Source organism: Coccinella septempunctata, chromosome 7 (assembly GCF_907165205.1).
Source record: "Coccinella septempunctata chromosome 7, icCocSept1.1, whole genome shotgun sequence".
Lineage (NCBI taxonomy): Eukaryota > Metazoa > Arthropoda > Insecta > Coleoptera > Coccinellidae > Coccinella > Coccinella septempunctata.
In genome coordinates, this window is record NC_058195.1 from 8,874,812 (window position 1) to 8,897,086 (window position 22,275).

A 22,275-nucleotide genomic window follows, 5' to 3' on the forward strand; every position below is an offset into this window, starting at 1 on the left:
GCTAACCGTCTATGTGAGTTTCGCAAAGTGTATTTAGTATAGTAGTCAGTAAACTTCCTCTTTTTCTCTTCTTCCATTTATAAACGGTTTATTTGGATGAGTTTTTCTATTGAGCAAAAACTCCCTTGTGCTTTTATTGGGAAAGGTTACAAATGGAGTAGGTATATTTGAGCCTTAGAAGCAATATAGGTTGATATGATACATTGAACTATTCGAAGACACAGCCAGTAATGAAATTAAGAAATTATTTGTCGCATAACAAAATTCCACCTACTCATAATCAATTCCTTCCCGATACCAAATCCCAATAAATACTGAAATATTGAAAATTCCAACCGTCCCCATCTCGGCAGGTCTGTCTGTCGGTGCGACCGTAAAGAAACTCATAATTCAGTGGAATTTATTAAAATTCCTATAAATACGTTTTCCGTAGACTCACCACGCTTCTCGGCAGGCGGATCAAGTCAGCATGGAGTGCGTTTAACCTATTCAATTGTCAACACTAGTCCAAGTCGCCTTTTGAAGCACGTGCTCGGCTGAGTGGCCGTCCAGTCGCTCTTACATTATTGCTGCGATTAAAATTTCGAACATGCTTCTAAATTTCTGGTCGTAGGTATTCTATACATATTGAATCTTAGTGAATGAGTTGTGGTGTCTTCTCCTCCCAGACTCGATTCTCTCTCATTTGAATAATGTCCCAATAACGTTTCCATTCTCCTGAATTATTGGTACTCCTGGGCCAGTCTGGATTCGTTATATTTCAGAGATTTTTCCAGTTATAAAATCGATGGTGTTTGATAGAGAAAAAATGCGAAGTTTCCATTAACTCAAACCTATAGCGTATCCAATGTTTGAGTTACTGAGGAATATATTCATGTTTCTACGCCTTTTTTATTTATTTGTTTTTTAACAAGGAAAAGTTTATTGAACTTCAATATCGATAACTGACAAATGAAATTTTAGATGGTTTTTCAACCTATTTCGCTGAAATCCTTGACGCAATGATATCTGTGACTCAGTTTTCTATAAATTTAGGTCAGCATGGTCCTTGTCAAAAATAGGGGGTCTTTTTTGTTGGATACCTAAGTTCGAACAAAAAACACATATCTTTCTGATTATGAAAATGTTGCCTTGGCAGTGAACCCCCAGATAACCCTTTTTGACCGAAATTGCATCGGAAAAAATTCAAATAATTCTCTTCTGAAAACGATTCGGCGGAGTTTTTGTTTTTTGTTCGCGAAATGCGCTCTCCGTTTCAATTTTGCGATAATTTTATTCATCGCACGAATAATTTCGGAAGAGCTAATAGCCTTTCGGTATGTTTTGAATCCATTATTTCGACATTTTATTCGCCGACATTTTCAACGCTGTTCTGCTTAATTAAAAACGCAAATGAAGCGGATGAGCATGAAAGTCGGCTGAATAAACTTTAGATATTTCTCTGAAATATCTCTGCACACCATTGTCAGGTATGGGATGAAGATATTCCGAAATTGCACATGAATCCATCGATGAGATTTCAGGATTTATCTATACTTACTCTATCAATATCTATTAATGAAATAAATCTTAGAGTCATTCGGGGCAACTGTGCGCACTTTTGCCTTTCAAGCTATACCCTGTTTCAAATGTTGAAGCTAGAAAAATTAAAACATATTCATGAGATAGAGAATTTTCTAATCTATAAAAAAAACATCAAAACGCAAACAAACAAAAACGTTTTCTTTCCGCAAAAAAAAATTTAATAAAGAAAGTCGGAGTGCGTTCACATGCCCCGTATTGCGGGTAAGTGTGCGCACCCTCACGGGGTAAATGAACGCAGTGCTTAGTGAACCACACAATCAAAACAAATTACAAAATAATGTCATCAAAATGTTACAATATTAGAGAAATGCTGTTTATTGTCAATACAGAAGCGCCTTTTTAGAAGCAGTGCATTATTGTTCGTGCCACAATTCTTGGTGAACACAACACTTGATACATTCCCCTGTTGGTGGCTCTTCATATTTTTCTGAAAAAATAGGACAATATTGATCGAGTCTTAACCAAGAAAATCAACAATGTCATAATTTATTCCTCACTAAACTAATGCCCATATAATGAATCTATGCGCACACTTACCCGCGCACACTTTCCCCAGTAAGCCAATATTTGAATTGACGTTCTTATAGAGTTGAGCAGCTAAGAGAACCTGAAATTTTTATTATATATTTAGATTAATATGCCCATGATCGAATGAAATATTGTTTAACACTGAGGGACTCGGAACTTGGACCTGGCAGAATGTGCAGAGATGCTAAAAATGAACAAGAAAACTAGTGAATTTGATTGATTGCAAATAAAAAGTTAAAGAAACGTGGCACTGCGCACTCCTATGAAAAACTAATATGGCGATTCTGCGCCCTTGCTTCACCCAAATGAACCCCTCTTTCATACATTGCATAGTCGATATATACGCACTGCGCACACTCACCCACTGCGCTCAGTTACCCCGAATGACTCTATATAAATTACAAATTGAGAGCATAAGAATTTCACTATATAACGAAAAATCACGAGATTGAAATGGCGAGCAAATTTATGCTCAAATATCATCCCCTACAGCGTTTCCAAGAGTGACGATTTTCTGACTTCAAGTTTTTGGGAATTTTTCGAAGGTCAACTTTCGACATGCGTATTGAATATTTCGAAACATTAAAGTATTCTTCAAATTAATAATAATAATAACTCATTTATTGTATAATGAATACTTCTTCATTCGCCAAATAGAATGAAGGAATGGAAATTGTACTTGTCTCTCTAATAATTATAGTAGCTCAATTCAAAGGTCGAAATGATATAGATATATTTAATCGGGAAATTCTCTCAGATTTCCAGAGATGGCATAGCTCATTGTATGCGAAACCTTAAATGCATATGTCTTCTTATCCATGCCAAATCGGAAAAAATTAATAAAGCTTTTTGATCTTAGGAATCTACTGTTCAAATCTTTGTATAAATCAAGGACCCACCTTGTATAGTAGGTAAGTCCCATTTGTCTTACAAGCTTACAATTAACGACCATTTTCAACAAACTATCTTTCCATCCTTTACCATTGGACAAAACCATTCTACAACTTATACAGGGCGAGTATTTGGGTCGTATAAATATTTTAACAGTATAATCTTTGAGGTCAGAAGAAACACTTTTTTTCCTTGCCATTTTTCCCCGAATGGGCTCGGTTCAAAAGATACAGGCAGTTGAAAAACCATAAAAAATGTTATTTTTGCTTCTATCTCACAAACGAAAAATAACGAACAAATTTGTGTTAAAATTCCAGGAGTGATTTCGGGGAAGGCATAATTATAGATTTGAAATTCTGTAAGTTATTTTCCTCAAGTCCTCGACGAGGTCAAAAGAAACACTTTTTTTATAAACAATTTTTTCTGATTTGGCCTTATTTAAAAATTATAGCCATATCTATTAAGTTTTCATAATGAACTATGCAACCCCTGGAAAAACAAAATTTCCTTCAGAATAATAGGCTAAATCTGTGACACCGACACCACACGTCTGTGAATCTTTTAAACAGAGTTGTATTCAGCCAAAGTATCGAATTTTTCAAATTTCACAGATACTTTTTTATTTTTGAACATCAAATTACTCGAAAACGGCGCATTAAACGAGAAAATATAAAGAATACTTTTATTTTACAAAACATTCAAACGTTCATTCAATAGTGTCGAACTTAGTTTCAAGAGTTGGGTTCTTTGAATTTCTGTTATTTTTATGGTACGTAATGGTCATAATGAGAAACCTGGAAGACGTAGGTGATATCTTGTGTTCGAAAAAAATTCACCCAATAAATGTAAAACCATATTCCGAAATTCATTTCATTCGATAAAACCGTTTTTGTGATATAAGCAAAAACATCTTTTTATGGTGTTTCAATAGCCTGTATCTTTTATACTGAGACGATTCGAAAAAAATGGTAAGGGAAACAAGTGTTACTTTTGACTTCAAAATTCTACTGTTAAAATATTTGTACAGGTCAAAGACTCATCATGTATTTGAACCTTGTACCAATATTCATAAAAGCTTTCTTTCTTCATCGCTCATTGATATCTCCCATTCGAATGAGAAATATTTGGAATTATTCTCTTGTTTACGACCTGGACAAAACCCCTAATCTTTTAGAGTAACTATTATCGAATTCCCCGTACTTAGACATATAATTTAGAAAAAGAAGGCCCCCTTTGACTAAATACAACAATTTCAATCAGAACCTCGGGTTCATAAAGGATCAATCAACAAGTTCTCGAGCATGCCCATCCAGGCAATCGATCAAACACCTGGTCGATTCCATTTTGTCCGTTTTCTACCCAAATAATCACATAAATCATCGACGTGGAAGAGGCTCACTTAGGTCTGGAGGCTACGAGCGTCCTTTCATTGAACATTCTCGAAAATGAATCGACAAATCAACCTGCCCGACCCGATATTCAAATCAGTCGCCGGCCGATATTTATCTAACGAAAAGAGGAGACGAAAACCACGCTATATCGTCTTACTATATCATGAAAACCAATCCCGATCAACACAAATGAGCAAAGGGTTGCGATACAAGGAACAAGTGGAATTATCTCTTTCTGTCGCGCTGACCAAGCTCCTTTTCCTTCTGCTGCTGCGATCCCAGATGGCGCGGAGGAGAAACAACTGACGTCGTTGAGATGGCCAGCTTGCTTAGTCTTTTGTCTACTGTTTAGCATTGCGTGCGCGCGCTCGAATCTCTGTCGGCTTAGAAGTTACGTACTTAATTAGCATTCGACTGAATAAACAGTGTAAACAGTAATTACTCGATTTAATTGGTGCTAATTGACTCAGTGGCCAGTGTCAACAAGGACAGATCATCAAATCAACAAGGGAGAACCCAACCCCATCATCTCCAGAAGATAAAATAGTTAACCATCCGAAAAACGCAGTGAGTCCAACAATCTAAAATGCTAATAGTCTTCAGGCCAGATACAGAAACGATTTAGTACTGAAATAACCGAAATGCAGACTTCAACTGAATCTCCGAATGTTCTAGCATTAGAAAAAAACGACATGTGTCCAAAAACGCCCGATTTGAACCAAACGCAACTGAATTTAGCGACTGCTATGCTCCAGGAGAACCTCATACAAAGATCCATCCAGAACGTGGCTTTATCCTTGCAAAGTGCCATGATGAATTCCCTTCAACAAGCAGCATTGCTACCAGCAAACTCTGCAGCTGCAGCAGCCTTGAATCTGCAAGCCTTAGAATCTTATTTGACCTTACAAAGATTGACCACTGTGTCAGCGAACGTTAACAACAATGGAAACAGAATAGATATCTTAAAGATAGCCGCTAGTACAGCGAAAATTTCTGAGGAAACTGTGAGTAACAGTGAAGAAGCCACCAATACAAGCCTAACAGAAGACGTTGAATTATCCGAGGAAGTTGAGGAAGATTTAGCCCTTTTAGACAGCGACGAAGGCTTGAGCAGTTTTTCGATAGGATCTCCAGTTGATACGTCTTATCCAAGTTTGATCATGAATTCCATCTACCAAACCTCAACCGCTCCCAGTACCGTTTCATCATCCACAAACACCTCTATATCTTCCTCTACCAACGTAGTAACTCGACAAAAAAGTTCTTCAAGGCCCAAGAAGCAATTCATCTGCAAATTTTGCAACCGACAGTTCACCAAGAGCTATAATTTGTTGATTCACGAAAGGACCCATACAGACGAAAGACCGTATTCTTGTGACATATGCCAGAAAGCCTTCAGGAGACAGGATCACCTCAGGGATCATAGGTAATTATGTTGTCAAGGTTTTTTCGCTACTTAGATAGGTTGGGCACATTGAATTTTATTAATAGCAGTCAAGAATTCCAAACAAGATAATTCTGTGATTTATGCATTCATAACGTCAGCTGTTATTTCAATCCATCGAATTCGAAAATCTGTGGAATTCCGATGAAAATCCATAGAGATAAAACCGCGTTCCAGAATCCTCGGATGACAGATACGGATGGCAATAACTGAAGTAATAAACCGAAGTTGTAAAGCTTCTACAAGTTGATAAAACGAATAAATGATTGCCGCGTAACTGATAGAAAGATAACATTTACTACCACCTAGATTGAAATTAGCAAAATAAACAAATTGGCGTCGTAAAGCAGTCGGGGCGCACCACGATGGCTCGTAAACGCACAGAAAAACGATCATCGACAATTATCCGAAGCGTTATTAAATGAACCGTGGAATTAACGGATTGTTTTTTAAATGTCACCTTTCGCGCGAGAAATCGAAGACCTCTGTGCTCGCAACTCTGTGGTCATTAAACGCATCGCGTCCGCCATGTTATTTACGACGCCATAAGGATTTTAACGTTCGGCCATTCCTCATATTTATTAACTAGACGTATAATGCCAGCGTGGACCGATAATAAAGCAGCGGACACGCTGTATGTGTGGTATGACGCGTAGACGGTCATGCCACATTTGGATTTATCTCTATGGTCCGCAATTTACAGCCGTTGCGAGAATGACGATAAAACAGGAATCGTTATGTGACGGAGTATACCGTGGTGACCTCTGACATTTCGGGAACAGCTTGATTGATTTTGCGGGCTTGTCATTAAACCCATCTGCCCCTTTAGGTTCATCTTGTCCATAACTTTAAATCGAAGAAAGCTCTTTTCGTCGTACTTATAATTCTTGATCCTGGAGCCCGCCATTGTTTTTTTAAGCACATATTTTATATGTACGAGCATAAAAATCACTTACTTTTTCATAGTGAGCTATGCCACCCCTGGAAACCTGACACTGGTTGGCTTGTATTGAATATGCAACAAGCATAAACTTACTTTTTCCATTCCATTTGTTCAACGAAATGGATCACCAATGAGTTACAGCAATATTGTTGGAGAAAATAATGTATATTCTTTTCTTAATTTCATTTTCGATAATAATAAGAAGTTGAGCTTGCAACCATACCCATATCAGCTCTCTAATCATCTCCAATATGACACTATTATTAGTAAAAGACTCGAATTAAAATTTAACCCTTTTAACCTTTCATTTCATATCATAAATGATATTTTTTTCGACTTTCAAACGTATTTCTTCTTCTCCGAGTTAACAAGCATAGAACACTCCGATGACAACAGAATTTCCTTCAAGAATACAAGCTAAATCTATGACATTACTTTTATTTTCTAAAATGTTCGAATATTCAATAATGAGCGTTCAACTATAACTCGCAAGAGTTTTGAATTGTTTAAATTTCTGGTATTTTTATGGAATGCAATGGTCATATAGTAGAAACTGAAAGATGTGGGTGGAATCTTGTATCCGGAAAAGATTCATCACATCAGGGAAAAACTATAATCCAAAAATCATTTCATTCGATAGAACTGTTTATGAGGTATCACTAACAACAGCCTGTATCTTTTCAACCGAGCCGAATTTGAAAAATGGTGAGAACAAAAGAGGTTCTTTGGGCGTAACGAATCTTCTGTTGAAATATAGATATAAAATATATCTATATCATCCCCCAAGTGAAAAAAAATTTAAGTAAAACACAATAAAATGCTCTACATAACAGTTAATATTCACCAATACACATTAAACATAATTCACTTGAAGAAGTCACTAGTGAAACAGGTAAAATAATATATTGAGTTCTTTATTTTTCAATCCGATTGATTTCTAACTTTGTAATAACCAAATTCTCAATTTTTTCCTTTCTTTGTTCATTTTCTTAGACGACAATTTTTTTCTACCCGTCCAAACTCCGATAAATATCGGTAATATCACTGATAAGGACCCCAAACCCAAATTTACTGCACACCACCTGTGCCTTCCTGTCCGATAGGTTTGTTTGAGCAGATAAGGCAGCAAAAACAATATTGATCTATCCTAATCCCGTGGAATGTTTGACGTGAACAAACGGACCCTCATTTTGAATAAGATCTGTTTGAAAAATAGCCGAAGAAACAGGTAAACATTAATTGTCGAAAATCAAACAGATCCTTTGTTGCTAGGGCAACACTTTTGTACCTCTTGAGCGCTATCCGACGGATGCGATTCTGGACAGATACTTTCGATTTCTCCTGTGTAATTCTTATAGTCCTTGATTGATTTTGCGCTATCCTTGTTCCTCGAGAATGTGAATAATCCATCGAAAATTTTTTGTAATTTCGATAATCCCTGGAATTAAGTTGATTAAATGGTTATTGTAGAACTTTAAGCTTCCCTACTATCCGTAATGGAAAATCTTTTTACCTACACACTATACCCAGTGGTATACCTAGATAATTGAATAAATAGCAAATAAAATCAGTTTTTGAACATTGGGGAAGCAATGACGTTATTCGAGGAGCTCTTGTTTCAACTAGAAATCACTCAAAAATTATTAAACCACCTGCTCTGAGCCAAACTTAACAGCAAGAATAAAAGTATAAGAATAGGAGACTCTAGGAGATTTCAACGATGGGTCAAGCGAGAAAACATCTCGAAAAATGTTATTCTCTTGGCATTCCAGCTCACCTTTGGCATATTTCACGAAAGTAAAAATTGTTTTTGGTTCGTTTAGTTTCAAGATAAGAAGATGAGCGAGCTAGTGTGTGAGACATAGTTGTCAATAAAAATCCTGTGGAAATTATAACTGGTTACTCTTGGAATTTTGGAGAATCGAGTTTTGTGCTTAGGATTTAGCAATTTTGAAGACTTCTGTCCAAAACTCGTAAAAATATTCCAAAAAATCATTATGATGAACCACAAAAAAGATGAGAATTTTTTTGAAAGAATGCATATACATATAAGTATAATCTACAAATGTATCTATAACATCTGTCATATTATTAAGTATACGATGATTCAAATAACGAATAACTGAAATAATTCCAAAAATTCACTACATTTAGTTTTCCAAATTGCCCTTTTTTATGTGAGAAACTGCAGTGTGTTCCAAATTCGGGATATGAAGTCATCGTATTTTTATTCAATGGCAATCCCAATTTTTATTACTACTCTAAAAAAGTATATCAAGTTAGACATTAGTACCAGCATGATATTCTTATATCTAGTCATGATATCGAAGAGATATTCAACAAACTCAGAACAGGAAACTAAGGAATCTAATTCAACGCAATCAAATGATTCTGTCAGTTCAAAAACGGAATGTAAAGAGGTATCTAATGTTCATAATTTTTTCCATCAAAAAAGTGAAGAGAATAGCATCGTATCGAGTGGTGATTAGGGAGGATATTTGTCAGTGTGTCATTTTGTGGGAAACAACGTTTGAGGTAAAATCGTTAAATGTGTGCTCAACTCAAACACGCAAAATGGAAATTTCATAGGATTGGCTGGACAAGAACACATTATCAACTTCTTCAATTATTCAGGGGGATGTATCCTGAATTATACCACCCTTGTCGCAAAGTACCATGAATATCTTGGCTAATCTTCGTTCGATAATATGCTATTCCCTTACTTATTTTTGCTTAACCTTTCTCACCAAAACATACCTCTTGGTATTCCATTTTCAAACTGCATGTATTATTGAATTATTCATTTCGAATGAGTAGATAATTGTTAAATATATCTTTTAGAGCAAGGAATAAGAGTTTGATGCCTGGTACATATATAAAACTTGATATGGGTAATTACCCTTTAAGGATAGTCATGAGAAATAAGGCTTGCTCTTTATGAATTATAGATAACATCATATCTCAAATTTGGGAAAAGCTGTAAACAACATTTTCTTACATCAAAAAGAGTGCAAGTTGAAAAACTGATCGATTTATATACAGGCTGGGTCTATGACAAATACAAATATTTTAACAGTATATTCTTCCTTTCCAAAGAAACGCTTTTTTATACCATTTTTTTTCAATTCGGCCCTAATAAATAGATGTGGCCATTTTAATTTTTCATGATGAGCTGTGCCACTCCTAGAAAAACAAAATTACCTTGAGAAACTAGCTGAATATGCGACACTAAACATCTCTGGACACAATTGTATTCCAACCAAAGCACAATTTTTCAAATTTCACTGATAGGTACTTTTTAATTTTTGAACATCGAATTACTCGAAAACAGCGCATTATTGAAGAAGATATGAAGAAAACTTTCATTTTATAAAACGATCAAATATTCATTAGATAGCGACTTAGTTTCAAGAGTTGGGTTCTTTGAATTTATGGTATATATGGTACTTACTGGTCATAATGAGGAAACTGGAAATCGTGGGTGATATCTTGCGTTCGAAAAAGATCGCAAATAAATAAAAAACAATATTCCGAAATTCATTTCATTCGATAAAACCGTTTGTGAGATAGACATACATCCTGTATCTTTTAAACCGAGTCGATTCGGAAAAAAAATGGTAAAGAAAAAATGTTTCTTTTGACCTCAATAATCTACTGTTGAAATATTTTGTACTAGTTAAAGACGAGAAGAAAATTATCTTCGATGTACTCAATTTATTGCAAGAAAAAGTACTGTAGGTATGTATTGAAAGCCATATCAATGTGTACATATTATTATTCTTCAGATCTTGAAAGTTTGAACCTCATCATACGTCATATCCTTTACAGGTCGCTTATTTTCAAGAAGCTCATCTCATTAAATTGATTCCTTCAGGCTTATGTTCTATAGATGAAAAATGTTCCTCTGAAGAATATCGAACAATGGAGCTAGAAGATTCGATCAGTATAATTAGTGAAAGTAACAAATTCGATTTCCTGACTCTTCAATAAACTTCGCATATTTCTGTAGCCATCAGCACATTAGAACATCAGTATGATGTTACGTTGAGCGATAGCTCCTCTGACCAGTAGTTGTAACGACTGGTAGTTCTAATATCATGTAGGCCAAGCACCCCTTGGAAAGTTTATCTCTTCAGTCGAACTAAACTAAACGATTCACATAACTTATTGTTATTATTCGTGCCCAATTCGAAGCGTTTGTCATCGAAAATAAAAAAATAAAACAGAATTCTCGTACCATCACGTGTAAGCCACGGAATCCAATGCCTGAAATCCACCCACTGCCGATCCAAAATACAATTCTCCCATTCTTCAGCTCATCAATGAATACCTACTCGATTTCCAAACCACGGGTCAAAACATAATAACGCGTTCCACAAGGAAATTATATTCTAAAGTATATAATTACTCTGTAGCATTTTCGATAATTCAAAATCGAACAATCCTCTCCGAGGTGCGAGCGCGGGGAAAGCTCCCAAACCGTTAAACCCATTAAAAAACGCGAACGTACGTCGTGGGCGTCTGAGACGTCCAATTACAAGCCGGCGGTGAAGATTTCCAAGATTCAAAATAACTGACATGACGGCGCTAATTAGTGCGATCTGCGTTAAGACATCGTTAATCGGTCGAAAGAGACCTTTTTGGATTGCGTTCGGTGTTTGATCCGGACTAGTGTCTTCGTCAGATACGGTGAGAAAATATCTCTTTAAACTTGGCTTAAACTTCTTCGTAATAGAAGTACTGAAAGTTTGGGAGTTGCAGATTTAGAAAAATGAATACGAAACGCTAGAGTTGCATATAAAAACAATATTGAAACAAATTAAACGAAAAACTAAAAGACAAGCTTCCAGAAAAAGCAATATCTACGAATGAAAATTTAAAATTAAGACATATTCAACATAAGCTAATAAATATACTCAAATATATCTCAAGTTTGAGAAACGCATTTTCTTACATCAAAAAGAGTTCATGAAGCTTGATCGGGGAATCAACGCTTGATTGACGAATAGACGTCAATTTGTTTTCAATCTATAATTCAGTCATGATCATTCAGAATATCATTCTCCTATCAAATTATGATGTACATACGTCAATTCAATTATTCTCAATTGCTGCTTCTTCAATATATTCAGAAATGAAAAGGCTTCAGTGATTTCGTTTTAGAAATCGAGTGACTGTCGTCAAATCGTTGATCGGACAATCAAAGTTTCATGAAACCCGCTTTAAATGTTTCATGTTTCATAAAGTTCGATCGGGGAATCAACTCTTGATTGACGAATAAACTTCCATTAGTTTTCAATCTATAATTCAGTCATGAGCATTCAGTATATCATTCTCGCATCAAATTATGATGTTCTTACATATTCAGAAATGAAAAGGTTTAAGTGATTTCGTTTTAGAAATCGAGTGACTGTCAAATCGTTGATCGGACAATCAAAGTTTCATGAAACCCGCTTTAAATGTTTCATGTTTTATAAAGCTTGATCGAGGAATCAACGCTTGATTGACGAATAGGCGTCAATTAGTTTTCAATCTATAATTCAGTCATGAGCATTCAGAATATCATTCTCGCATCAAATTATGATGTTCATACGTCAATTCAGTTATATATATATATATATATATTCTCAATTGCTAGTTCTTCAATATATTCAGAAATGAAAAGGTTTCAGTGATTTCGTTTTAGAAATCGAGTGACTGTCGTCAAATCGTTGATTGGACAATCAAAATTTTTTGAAACCCGCCTTAAATGTTCCATAAAGCTTGATCGGAGGATCAACGCTCGATTGACGAATGGACGTCAATTAGTTTTCAATCTATAATTCAGTCATGAGCATTCATAATATCATTCTCGCATCAAATTATGATGTTCATACTTCAATTCAAGCATTCTCAATTGCTACTTCTGCAATATATTCAGAAATGAAAAGGTTTCATTGATTTCGTTTTAGACATCGAGTGACTGTCAAATCGTTGATCGGACAATCAAAGTTTCATGAAACACGATGTAATTGAATTGAACCTAACCAAATCACCCTGCCAAACTTGCCATTGCATATTTCGTGTAGGTTCTATCTAGGTAGAGCTACACCACCCACTTGTAACTTTTGAAGTAAGTCTGATAGCTAAATGGGTTTTGGACTAGAATTTATTAAAACTGATGACTCAGTAATACCAATACCAATTTTGATCCTTCTAAATACATCCCATAAAATATTCACAGGTGATGTATTTCAAGAGCTACTATTATAATTGTTCAGTATTTTCTTACATCAGACTCCCCTAAAGCTGAATAGTCACAACACCCTGTATTACGTAATATCTGTGATGACCATGGATTCGATGATATTCAGAAAATTATAAATGATTTTTGTACCACTTAATTTCGGAGATATAACAAGTTTTAGAAAATCCACCCTGTACAGGGTGGGCAAAATTCGTTGTCTACTGAGAGGATCTCGAGAACCATAGCAACTAGAAGAAAACGGATGACACATTTCCCAGCTCATTTTCGGAGAAACAAAGAATGGTGAAAACCGCAGCCTCCTACGATGCTTCTTTTTTGAGTTTGACAAGTTCTCATAACTTTTTTGTCTTTGAATTGACAAATCTGAAACTTGAACCTTCTGCAGGCACTTTTTAACGTAGAATCTACTGACGAGCTCAAAATATTTTTCATTTCTAATCATTAGGTAAACTTTCATTTTTTGGAATGCAAACTTTTATTGAATTTGTTATTTTTGAATTGGGAAAGAATCTTTTGTCAGTAGGTTCTACGTATGAAAGTGCCTAAGAAGGTTCAAGATTCAGATCTGTAACTTCGAAGACAAAAAAGTTATGAGAACTTTCCGGAATCGTCAAAATCTCAATTTTTATTTATAACTCGAAATCTAAAAATGATAGGCCGATTCTGTTTTCTTATTTGGATTAGTCATGAAAAAAGAGCTTGAGAATGTGTCATCCGTTTTCTTCTAGCTGCTATAGTTCTTGAGATCCCCTCAGTAGGCAACGAATTTTGCCCACCCTGTACAGGGTGAGACTTTGGCTCGTACAAATATTTTAACAGTAGATTCTGCAATGCAAAGAACCCAATTCTTGAAACTAAGGTGGACGCTATCTAACTGAACGTTTTGTAAAATAACAAAAATTAAAAAAATTAAAAAGTATCTAAAATTTTAAAGAATTGTGTACTTTGGTTGAATATAACTCCACAGATCTACAGATATGTAGTGTCACAGATTCAGCTAATTATTCTGAAGGTAATTTCGTTTTGCCAGGGGTGGCACAGCTCATTATGAAAACTTAAATTGACTATATCTTTTTATCAGGACCGAATCGGAAAAAATGGTATAAGAAAAAAGTGTTTCTTTCGACCTCAAAAATCTACTGTTAAAATAATTGTTGGAGTCAAAGACTCACCCTGTATATAAAAAAAATGAGGGTGTTGGATTAACGATATAGAAATAAATGTGTGATATTTGAGTTTCATCAACCAAACTATGAAAATAAGCGATGTCTTCAACAATTCTTTTTTACAGGTACATCCACAGCAAGGAGAAACCCTTCAAATGCACAGAGTGCGGCAAAGGTTTCTGCCAGTCGAGGACCCTGGCCGTCCACAAGATCCTCCACATGGAGGAGTCCCCCCACAAGTGCCCGGTGTGTTCCAGATCCTTCAATCAACGATCCAACCTGAAAACGCACCTTTTGACCCACACAGACATAAAGCCCTACAACTGTTCCGCCTGTGGGAAGGTGTTCAGGAGAAACTGTGATCTCAGGAGGCATAGCCTGACCCACAACCTGGGCACTGGTGGCTCTAACTCGACCGCCGCAGCTCAAAACCAGAATTTTACCATCGATTCCCTAATGAGCAAGGCTAGTGGTAGTAAGTAGGCAGGAAAACGTATTGTATAATTGTGAAAGTGCAATTAGTTAGGCGCATTGTGTAATTGTTCGAAAGTACGGTTCTGCTGTTGATTTATGTATCCATGAAGTTCCTTCAACTGTCGGCGATCTCCTCGGAAAACATAGGTTTATTTAGTTTAAGTGATTATTAATTATTATTTCGCGTTTGCCAATTGTCCGGTTGCGTTTTAGCTGAGTGAATTTCGAAAGCAATATATCAAGAATTGTAAAATTGTATCGTGCTGATAAAGAGCTTTAAAATTATTGGAAAAATTATATCAATATCGAATACATATGATCAATTGTAAGACAAAAAATTTCTCCTATTCTTAACTGTAAAAATATAAAGCAATTTTTTAGATTTTTATATTTCTGCAACACTATGATGAATGTCTTATTCTTATATCTGCCTATGCTTTGTGAAAATTACATTTTACATCACTGTTGTTATATTTCTCTTCCTCGATCTCTAGAATATGTAGTATTCTTATTCTCATGCAAGTTGAAGTTATTATTTGTGATATCGTTTTCAGATTGTATGTTGTATATAGTATTTTTTGTATATTTTTGTAAATTTGGAAAGATTCAAATAAATGTTTGAAGTTTACGAGTGAAATTTTATTTACCCTGTTTCCAATGGTGACATATATACAGGGAAGTTCATAAATATTGCGAAGGATATTTGATATTGATCTTGAGATATTTGATGGGGATTAAATCATTAAGTTGATTTTTTCCCGCTAAATACCAGCAACTATACTTCATTCAAAATTATTTTAGCAGTCGGTTGGCCATGAAATAATTTTCTCAAGTTTTTGTAACTAGAACGAAGTAAGGTTGGCACTCATGATATGTCGTTAATATCATAACGCCGTTGCCACAACTAATATCAATTTTTATTACGAAAATGCCGAAAGTGATTGAAAAAGGAGACAGGGTTTCACGAAGTGATATTTAGAATTCAGGTCCGCTCATTCAAATAGTTATATTCTAAAATCCACAATACGTCAGACGGTAGCGAACATATTCAATGTAAGAGAATTTTTATAATGTTTCATCTGAATCTAAACGACTTATATTTCAGCTGGATATTTCCACAATCAGAAAGATTGTGAATGAAGAGGATGACAAAGAATTTCCTTCTATTGGGAGACCCAAAAAAGTGGTGGCATTTGAGAATTTTTTGTTTGAGTGAATTGATGCGAAAAGTTTACTACAGGATTTTCGATAAATGTCATCGGAGAATAAGTTCCCTCACATGGATTTTTCTATTTTTCATTTGACTTGTCCTATACAATGTAAATGTCTTAAGGTACTAATAAATACTTAATTATTATTATTAAATCAACGTATTAAGATGAATAGCCACAAATACGCGCCAGTTGCCCTGTTATTTGTTTATTCATGTGAAATTTTTGTTCAAAGGTGAAGTTCATCTTAACTTGAAACTTCCTTCAATTACTTTTACTTATATTGATGCAAGATGATTTTTGTTGAAGAATTTAACATTCTTGTAATTATCTGTTAATTCATTCGGGAGACTCTCCTCAAGCTAGTGCATATTATGATATTATACTGATCTCTTGTATTTTCCATGCAAATAACTGGATTTGGTATGCCTTCAATCAGTTTGTATAAACTTCAATTATGTTCGTCACATATTTTCCGAAGAGATTCGACATTGTGATAAAATACGTAATAACAGAAACTTTTACGTAGAACGGGCAACATAGCGTTGATTTAAAACCCAAAAATGTTTTGACAAGCGTCATAACCCCACATTTCCGTGCTATACAGAGTGAAATGTGTCAAATTTCCATGGCCAACCGACTGCTAAAATAAAAGAGAATGGAGTATACATTGACATACTACCTACTGCCATTTTCCAAAATTACATCCAATTCTACAATTCTTATTCAATTTAGAACAAAATGCCATTCTTCGGACGCCAGCTCTTTTCATTAAAACATTGGAAATCGTTCGTTATTCGAAAAATACTCGAGTACAGTAATGGAACAATGAATTTTATTACATCCAAAAGCTTCATGTTATAAAAATTGTTTAAAATAGCCGCGTCCAGCTAAAATTAAAGAGTCCAGTCTTCTCAAGACTTTTCGAAAATATCGAGGAAGTTGTTATTCATTTGGGAAACATGTAACGCCCTGTATCTTGGAAATGCAGCATTTCCAGACAAATGCTTGCAAGACCTTTCCGACTCCAAATAACTCGGTACTCAATAGTACATGACTATTTCATTGTTCGTCCATAAGAACACATACATTTACGGTAGAAACAAGAGTTTAACTAATAACTACGCATCATTCTGGCCTTCTAGACCTTGTTTTGCATATGAGTAATAGTATAAAACGAGTTTAACTTTTTTACTATTGAAAATATGTAAAATTTGAAGCGCTACCTTGATCAAATCAACAATTTCTTGACAAGTATGAATTGATGAAACTACTCAACTATATCACAATTAAATTTTATGTTATGATGATTTGACTCTCTTGATCCAGTTTATTGTTTGTGGCTTATATCTTCCAGGTTATATTCTTGATCAGTTCTTAGAAAGTTTTGAATGAAATAAGCTGGATTAAAGTGTGAAATTCGAAGCTTAACTAGACAATAATGTAATCAAAGATCGATTAAGGGTTCATCAAAAGTATTCGAATTTGGATTCTGATTACTCAAATTTACGTTTCAAAGAATTTGGTTATAAAAATGAAAATGAGATTGATTTTCAGAGGAAGTTCGACAAAAATTGGTCTAGTTTTCATTTATCACGGTGATTTATAAATGCTACTTCTGCTTTCATTAGTGTGTCTAGATTTGTTCATTTTGCAGTGGTGAAACTATTTGATTTTTGTTTTATGATAGATAACTATTGTTATCTTATCCTCCAGACTTGTACTTACGTACTAAAAAGTCGATAATCAAATTTATATTGAGTATCAGTGTATTTGCATGAGTCAAAGAACTCATCTGATAATGGTATATTTAACGATGTATAACTACTGAAACAGATTCAAACATAGTGCTGTTATAAAAATGAAGATGAGATTGATTTTCAGAGGTAGTTCGACAAAAATTGGCCTAGTTTTCATTTATCACAGTGATTTATAAATGCTACTTCTGCTTTTATTAGTGTGTCTTGATTTGTTTATCTTGCAGTGGTGAAACTATTTGATTTTTGTTTTATGATAGATAACTATTGTTATCTTATTCTCCACACTTGTACTTACGTATTAAAAAGTCGATAATCAAATTTATATTGAGCATCAGTGTATTTGCATGAGTCAAAGAACTCATCTGATAATGGTATATTTAACGATGTATAACTACTGAAACAGATTAAAGCATAGTGCTGTTATAAAAATGAAAATGAGATTGATTTTCAGAGGTAGTTCGACAAAAATTGACCTAGTTTTCATTTATCACAATGATTTATAAATTCTACTTGTGCTTTCATTAGTGTGTCTTGATTTGTTTATCTTGCAGTGGTGAAACTATTTGATTTTTGTTTTATGATAGATAACTATTGTTATCTTATTCTCCACACTTGTACTTACGTATTAAAAAGTCGATAATCAAATTTATATTGAGCATCAGTGTATTTGCATGAGTCAAAGAACTCATCTGATAATGGTATATTTAACGATGTATAACTACTGAAACAGATTAAAGCATAGTGCTGTTATAAAAATGAAAATGAGATTGATTTTCAGAGGTAGTTCGACAAAAATTGGCCTAGTTTTCATTTATCACAATGATTTATAAATTCTACTTGTGCTTTCATTAGTGTGTCTTGATTTGTTTATCTTGCAGTGGTGAAACTATTTGATTTTCGTTTTATGATAGATAACTATTGTTATCTTATTCTCCAGACTTGTACTTACGTACTAAAAAGTGGATAATCAAATTTATATTGAGTATCAGTGTATTTGCATGAGTCAAAGAACTCATCTGATAATGGTATGTATATTAAACGATGTATAACTCTACTGAAACAGATTCAAACATAGTGCTGTTATAAAAATGAAAATGAGATTGATTTTCAGAGGTAGTTCGACAAAAATTGGCCTAGTTTTCATTTACCACAGTGATTTATAAATGCTACTTCTGATTTCATTAGTGTGTCTTGATTTGTTTATCTTGCAGTGGTGAAACTATTTGATTTTTGTTTTATGATAGATAACTATTGTTATCTTATTCTCCAGACTTGAACAAAAGGAAAAATTTAAACGGCTGTATTATAACTTAAAGCCCAAATCTTCGAAACGAGAGAGATGCTCCATAAATCGGCTCTCTTCTATTAGAACAAACGCAATCATAAATATCATTTGTGCAAAGTATGAACAACAGTGATAAATTCACCTGCATCCAAACGGCACACTCATATTCTTGAGAGAAAGAGACAGGTATCGTATTATGGCAATATGTTTGGAGCCCGAGAAAATATACATTTTCAGGGGCATATTTTATGGTGACATGTGTTTAACATGCAGTAGATTTATAGAATGGGTTTGCGATATATTATGGAAATTACCTGACGAGTGGTGAACTTGTGTGAGTCGGTATCTCCAGAAATGCATACGCTGCCCTCAAAAAAGAATGGTTTGGCTCGCTAGTCACAAGGATGCTGGATGTGAAGAGTGTACCTTAAGGAATAGTTGCGAAAAATTAGGGGGTGATTCTTTGTAAAGAAAATAGTATGTGGTCACATTTTTTTTCGAGCAATCCCTGCTTGGATACAGCTTCCTAAAGGTAGGTATAACCTCAAAGGCAAAAAATTTTATTTTTTGACAAGAAATCACCTCTTTAATTTTTGGAAACTATTCGTTTGCACTGGCATCTCTTATTTTCTGCATAAGTAGCAAAGAGTGCTAGTGATAATTTATGAAAATTCACCTTATGAAAATCTGGTGTACCTAGATAAGGTTGATTGAACGTAAGTAAAAATATAAGGATAATTTACATCCTGAAAACTTTCTGTATGGAAATCGTACAAGTGAAACCATTCTCACACTATCCAAAGTGTTGATATCAAACTACCGACCAATCTGTGAGAACATCGATGGTGTAGCAGTGTATCGAATGGCGTGAAAGATATTGTTTCAGGTCGGACAGGTGAGATATCCTGAATCTTATTATTTTAATGGCGTTGCACCGTAGTTTGGGACGACCCATCCTGATAAATTTGTCGCTGAGGCATTAAAGAAATGGCAGGGCATACTAATTAATCAGTAACGAAAACTGATACGCGGTAAAGAATTCGCGAAAAAGGAGGAATTTGGTCGGGCCCGTTCTTGACGACAAACAGCCTGAACAAGTCCGCTGCCAGCTGCCAGAGTGTTTCTCTGACGATTTTTGACCGGTTGTTGAGGATAAAACAAGCAATGTCAATGTTACAGCTCCTAAATTTGTTGAGAATCTGTAGCACCCAGACAAAAATTGAGAAAGAGAAATATCATACATACCTATGCTCCATTCACTTTTATTTTAGCAGTCGGTTGGCCATGGAAATTTGACACATTTCACTCTGTAAAGTTCTAAAATGTGGGGTTATGACGTTTGTCAAAACATTTTTGGGTTTTAAGTCAACGCTATGTTGCCCGTTCTACGTAAAAGTTTATTTCGTATTTTATCACAATGTCGAATCTCTTCGGAAAATATGTGACGAACATAATTGAAGTTTATACAAACTGATTGAAGGAATACCATATCCAGTTATTTGCATGGAAAATACGAGAGATCAGTATAATATCATAATATGCACTAGGTTTAGGAGAGTTAATGTTCGTTATCTTCTTTGGCTAAAGTTTGAATACGTTACATCAGTTGTAGATTTCAAAAATATTAACCCGAAGATGAAATGCTTATGATGCAGTGGTTGGGAATGGGTATCTCCCGAAGGAATTAACAGATAATTACAAGAATGTTAAATTCTTCAAGAAAAATCATCTTGCATTAATATGAGTAAAAGGTATTAAAGGAAGTTTCAAGTCAAGATGAACTTCACCTTTGAACAAAAATTTCACATAAATAAACAATTGACAGGACAACTGGCGCGTATTTGTGGACGTTCATCTTAATACATTGATATAATAATAATAATAATTAGGTATTTATTGGTACCTTAAGACATTTACAATACACTATAGGACAAGTCAAATGAAAAATAGAAAAATCAACTTTCGGGAACTTATTCTACGATGACATTAATCGAAAATCCTGTAGTAAACTTTTCGCATTAATTCACTCAAACATAAAATTCTCAAATGCCAGCACTTTTTTGGGTCTTCCTATTGGAAGACCCAAAAAAGGTATTGAAGGAAATTCTTTGTCATTCTCTTCATTCACAATCTTTCCGATTGTGGAAATATTCAGCCGAAATATAAGTCGTTTAGATTCAGATGAAACATTATATAAATTCTCTTACATTGAATATGTTCGCTACCGTCTGACGTATTGTGGATTTTAGAATATCAGGGTATAACTTTTTGAATGAGCGGACCTGAATTCTTAATAGCACTTTGTGAAACCCTGTCTCTTTTTTCAATCATTTTCAGAATTTCCGTAATAAAAATTAATATTACTTGTGGCAACGGCGTTATGACAAACGAAATTTCATGAGTACCAACCTTACTCCGTTCTAGTTACAATAACTGGAGGAAAATATTTCATGACCAACCGACTGCTAAAATAAATGTGAATGGAGTATACAGGGAGTGTGTTTTTTTTTAGGTGAAACTTTTTTAACAGGACTTTGAACTGGTCGAGTTGTTCACGCAGTTTGGCATGATAAAAAAATTGGGTGAAAAGAAGTAATTTCAATAGTGAAATGAAATATCGATGTGTCAAAATAACGAGGTGAAAAAATATCGTCCAGGGGTATCTTTTCCTTGTCGAACTCTTTCTTGGTTTGAAACAAAAATGTTCTTAACTTTCAAAAAGTGTACAGTAATTATCCTACTGAAAGAAGAGGGTACATGCTCCAAATCAGATGGTTACCACAGTCGTGAATTTCACCGATAATTTTTCAATGTATAGCTGTTCTTGCGATTGAAGTTCGTAAATATTGACAGCGTGGTCTCGTATTTTATAATTGCGGTTAAAATGAAGACGTGGTAGATAATTAACGCGAGACTTAAAGCTGTGGAAATTGAAGAGGATGGTTTATGGATGGAATGAAATATTGAAACCATTAACTGTGCTTCGAACGATTAAAAATGGTAATTCATCAGTATAATGCTCTGTAGGGTGGGGTTGGTGCCCTAATACTGCAAAAATTATCTTGAAAAAGTGTTATACACTCTCTTTGCTTTGTACACTTCCTTTCGCAGTAACCTTCATCTGTTTTTCTGTTTTTCTCTGAAACTTGAAATATTAGGACAATATTCTTTTGGAAGTCGCCAGCAGCATTGAGTTTACTCTTTACTGTTCATCAGTGATTCCAGTTTTCATTATGCAGGGTGCAAATTAATAGTTGCGATAAAACGTAAGCAGTCATACTAAGCCAAAAAAATTTCTGCTTTTCTTCATCCTGTATGTTTCAAAATGAGCTAATTCGAAAAAAATGGTAA

The 22,275-nt window shown here is 34.6% G+C and overlaps 1 protein-coding gene across 1 annotated transcript; it reads left to right on the plus strand.

Moving 5' to 3' along the window:
* The first annotated feature begins 4,692 nt into the window (after window positions 1–4,692).
* On the plus strand, window positions 4,693–14,810 carry LOC123317474 (protein sister of odd and bowel-like). The gene is made up of 2 exons (XM_044904028.1): window positions 4,693–5,820; window positions 14,320–14,810. Exons 1-2 carry the CDS (start codon window positions 5,036–5,038, stop codon window positions 14,675–14,677), a joined length of 1,143 nt encoding a protein of 380 aa, XP_044759963.1. The 5' UTR covers window positions 4,693–5,035; the 3' UTR covers window positions 14,678–14,810.
* Window positions 14,811–22,275: the final 7,465 nt, after the last annotated feature.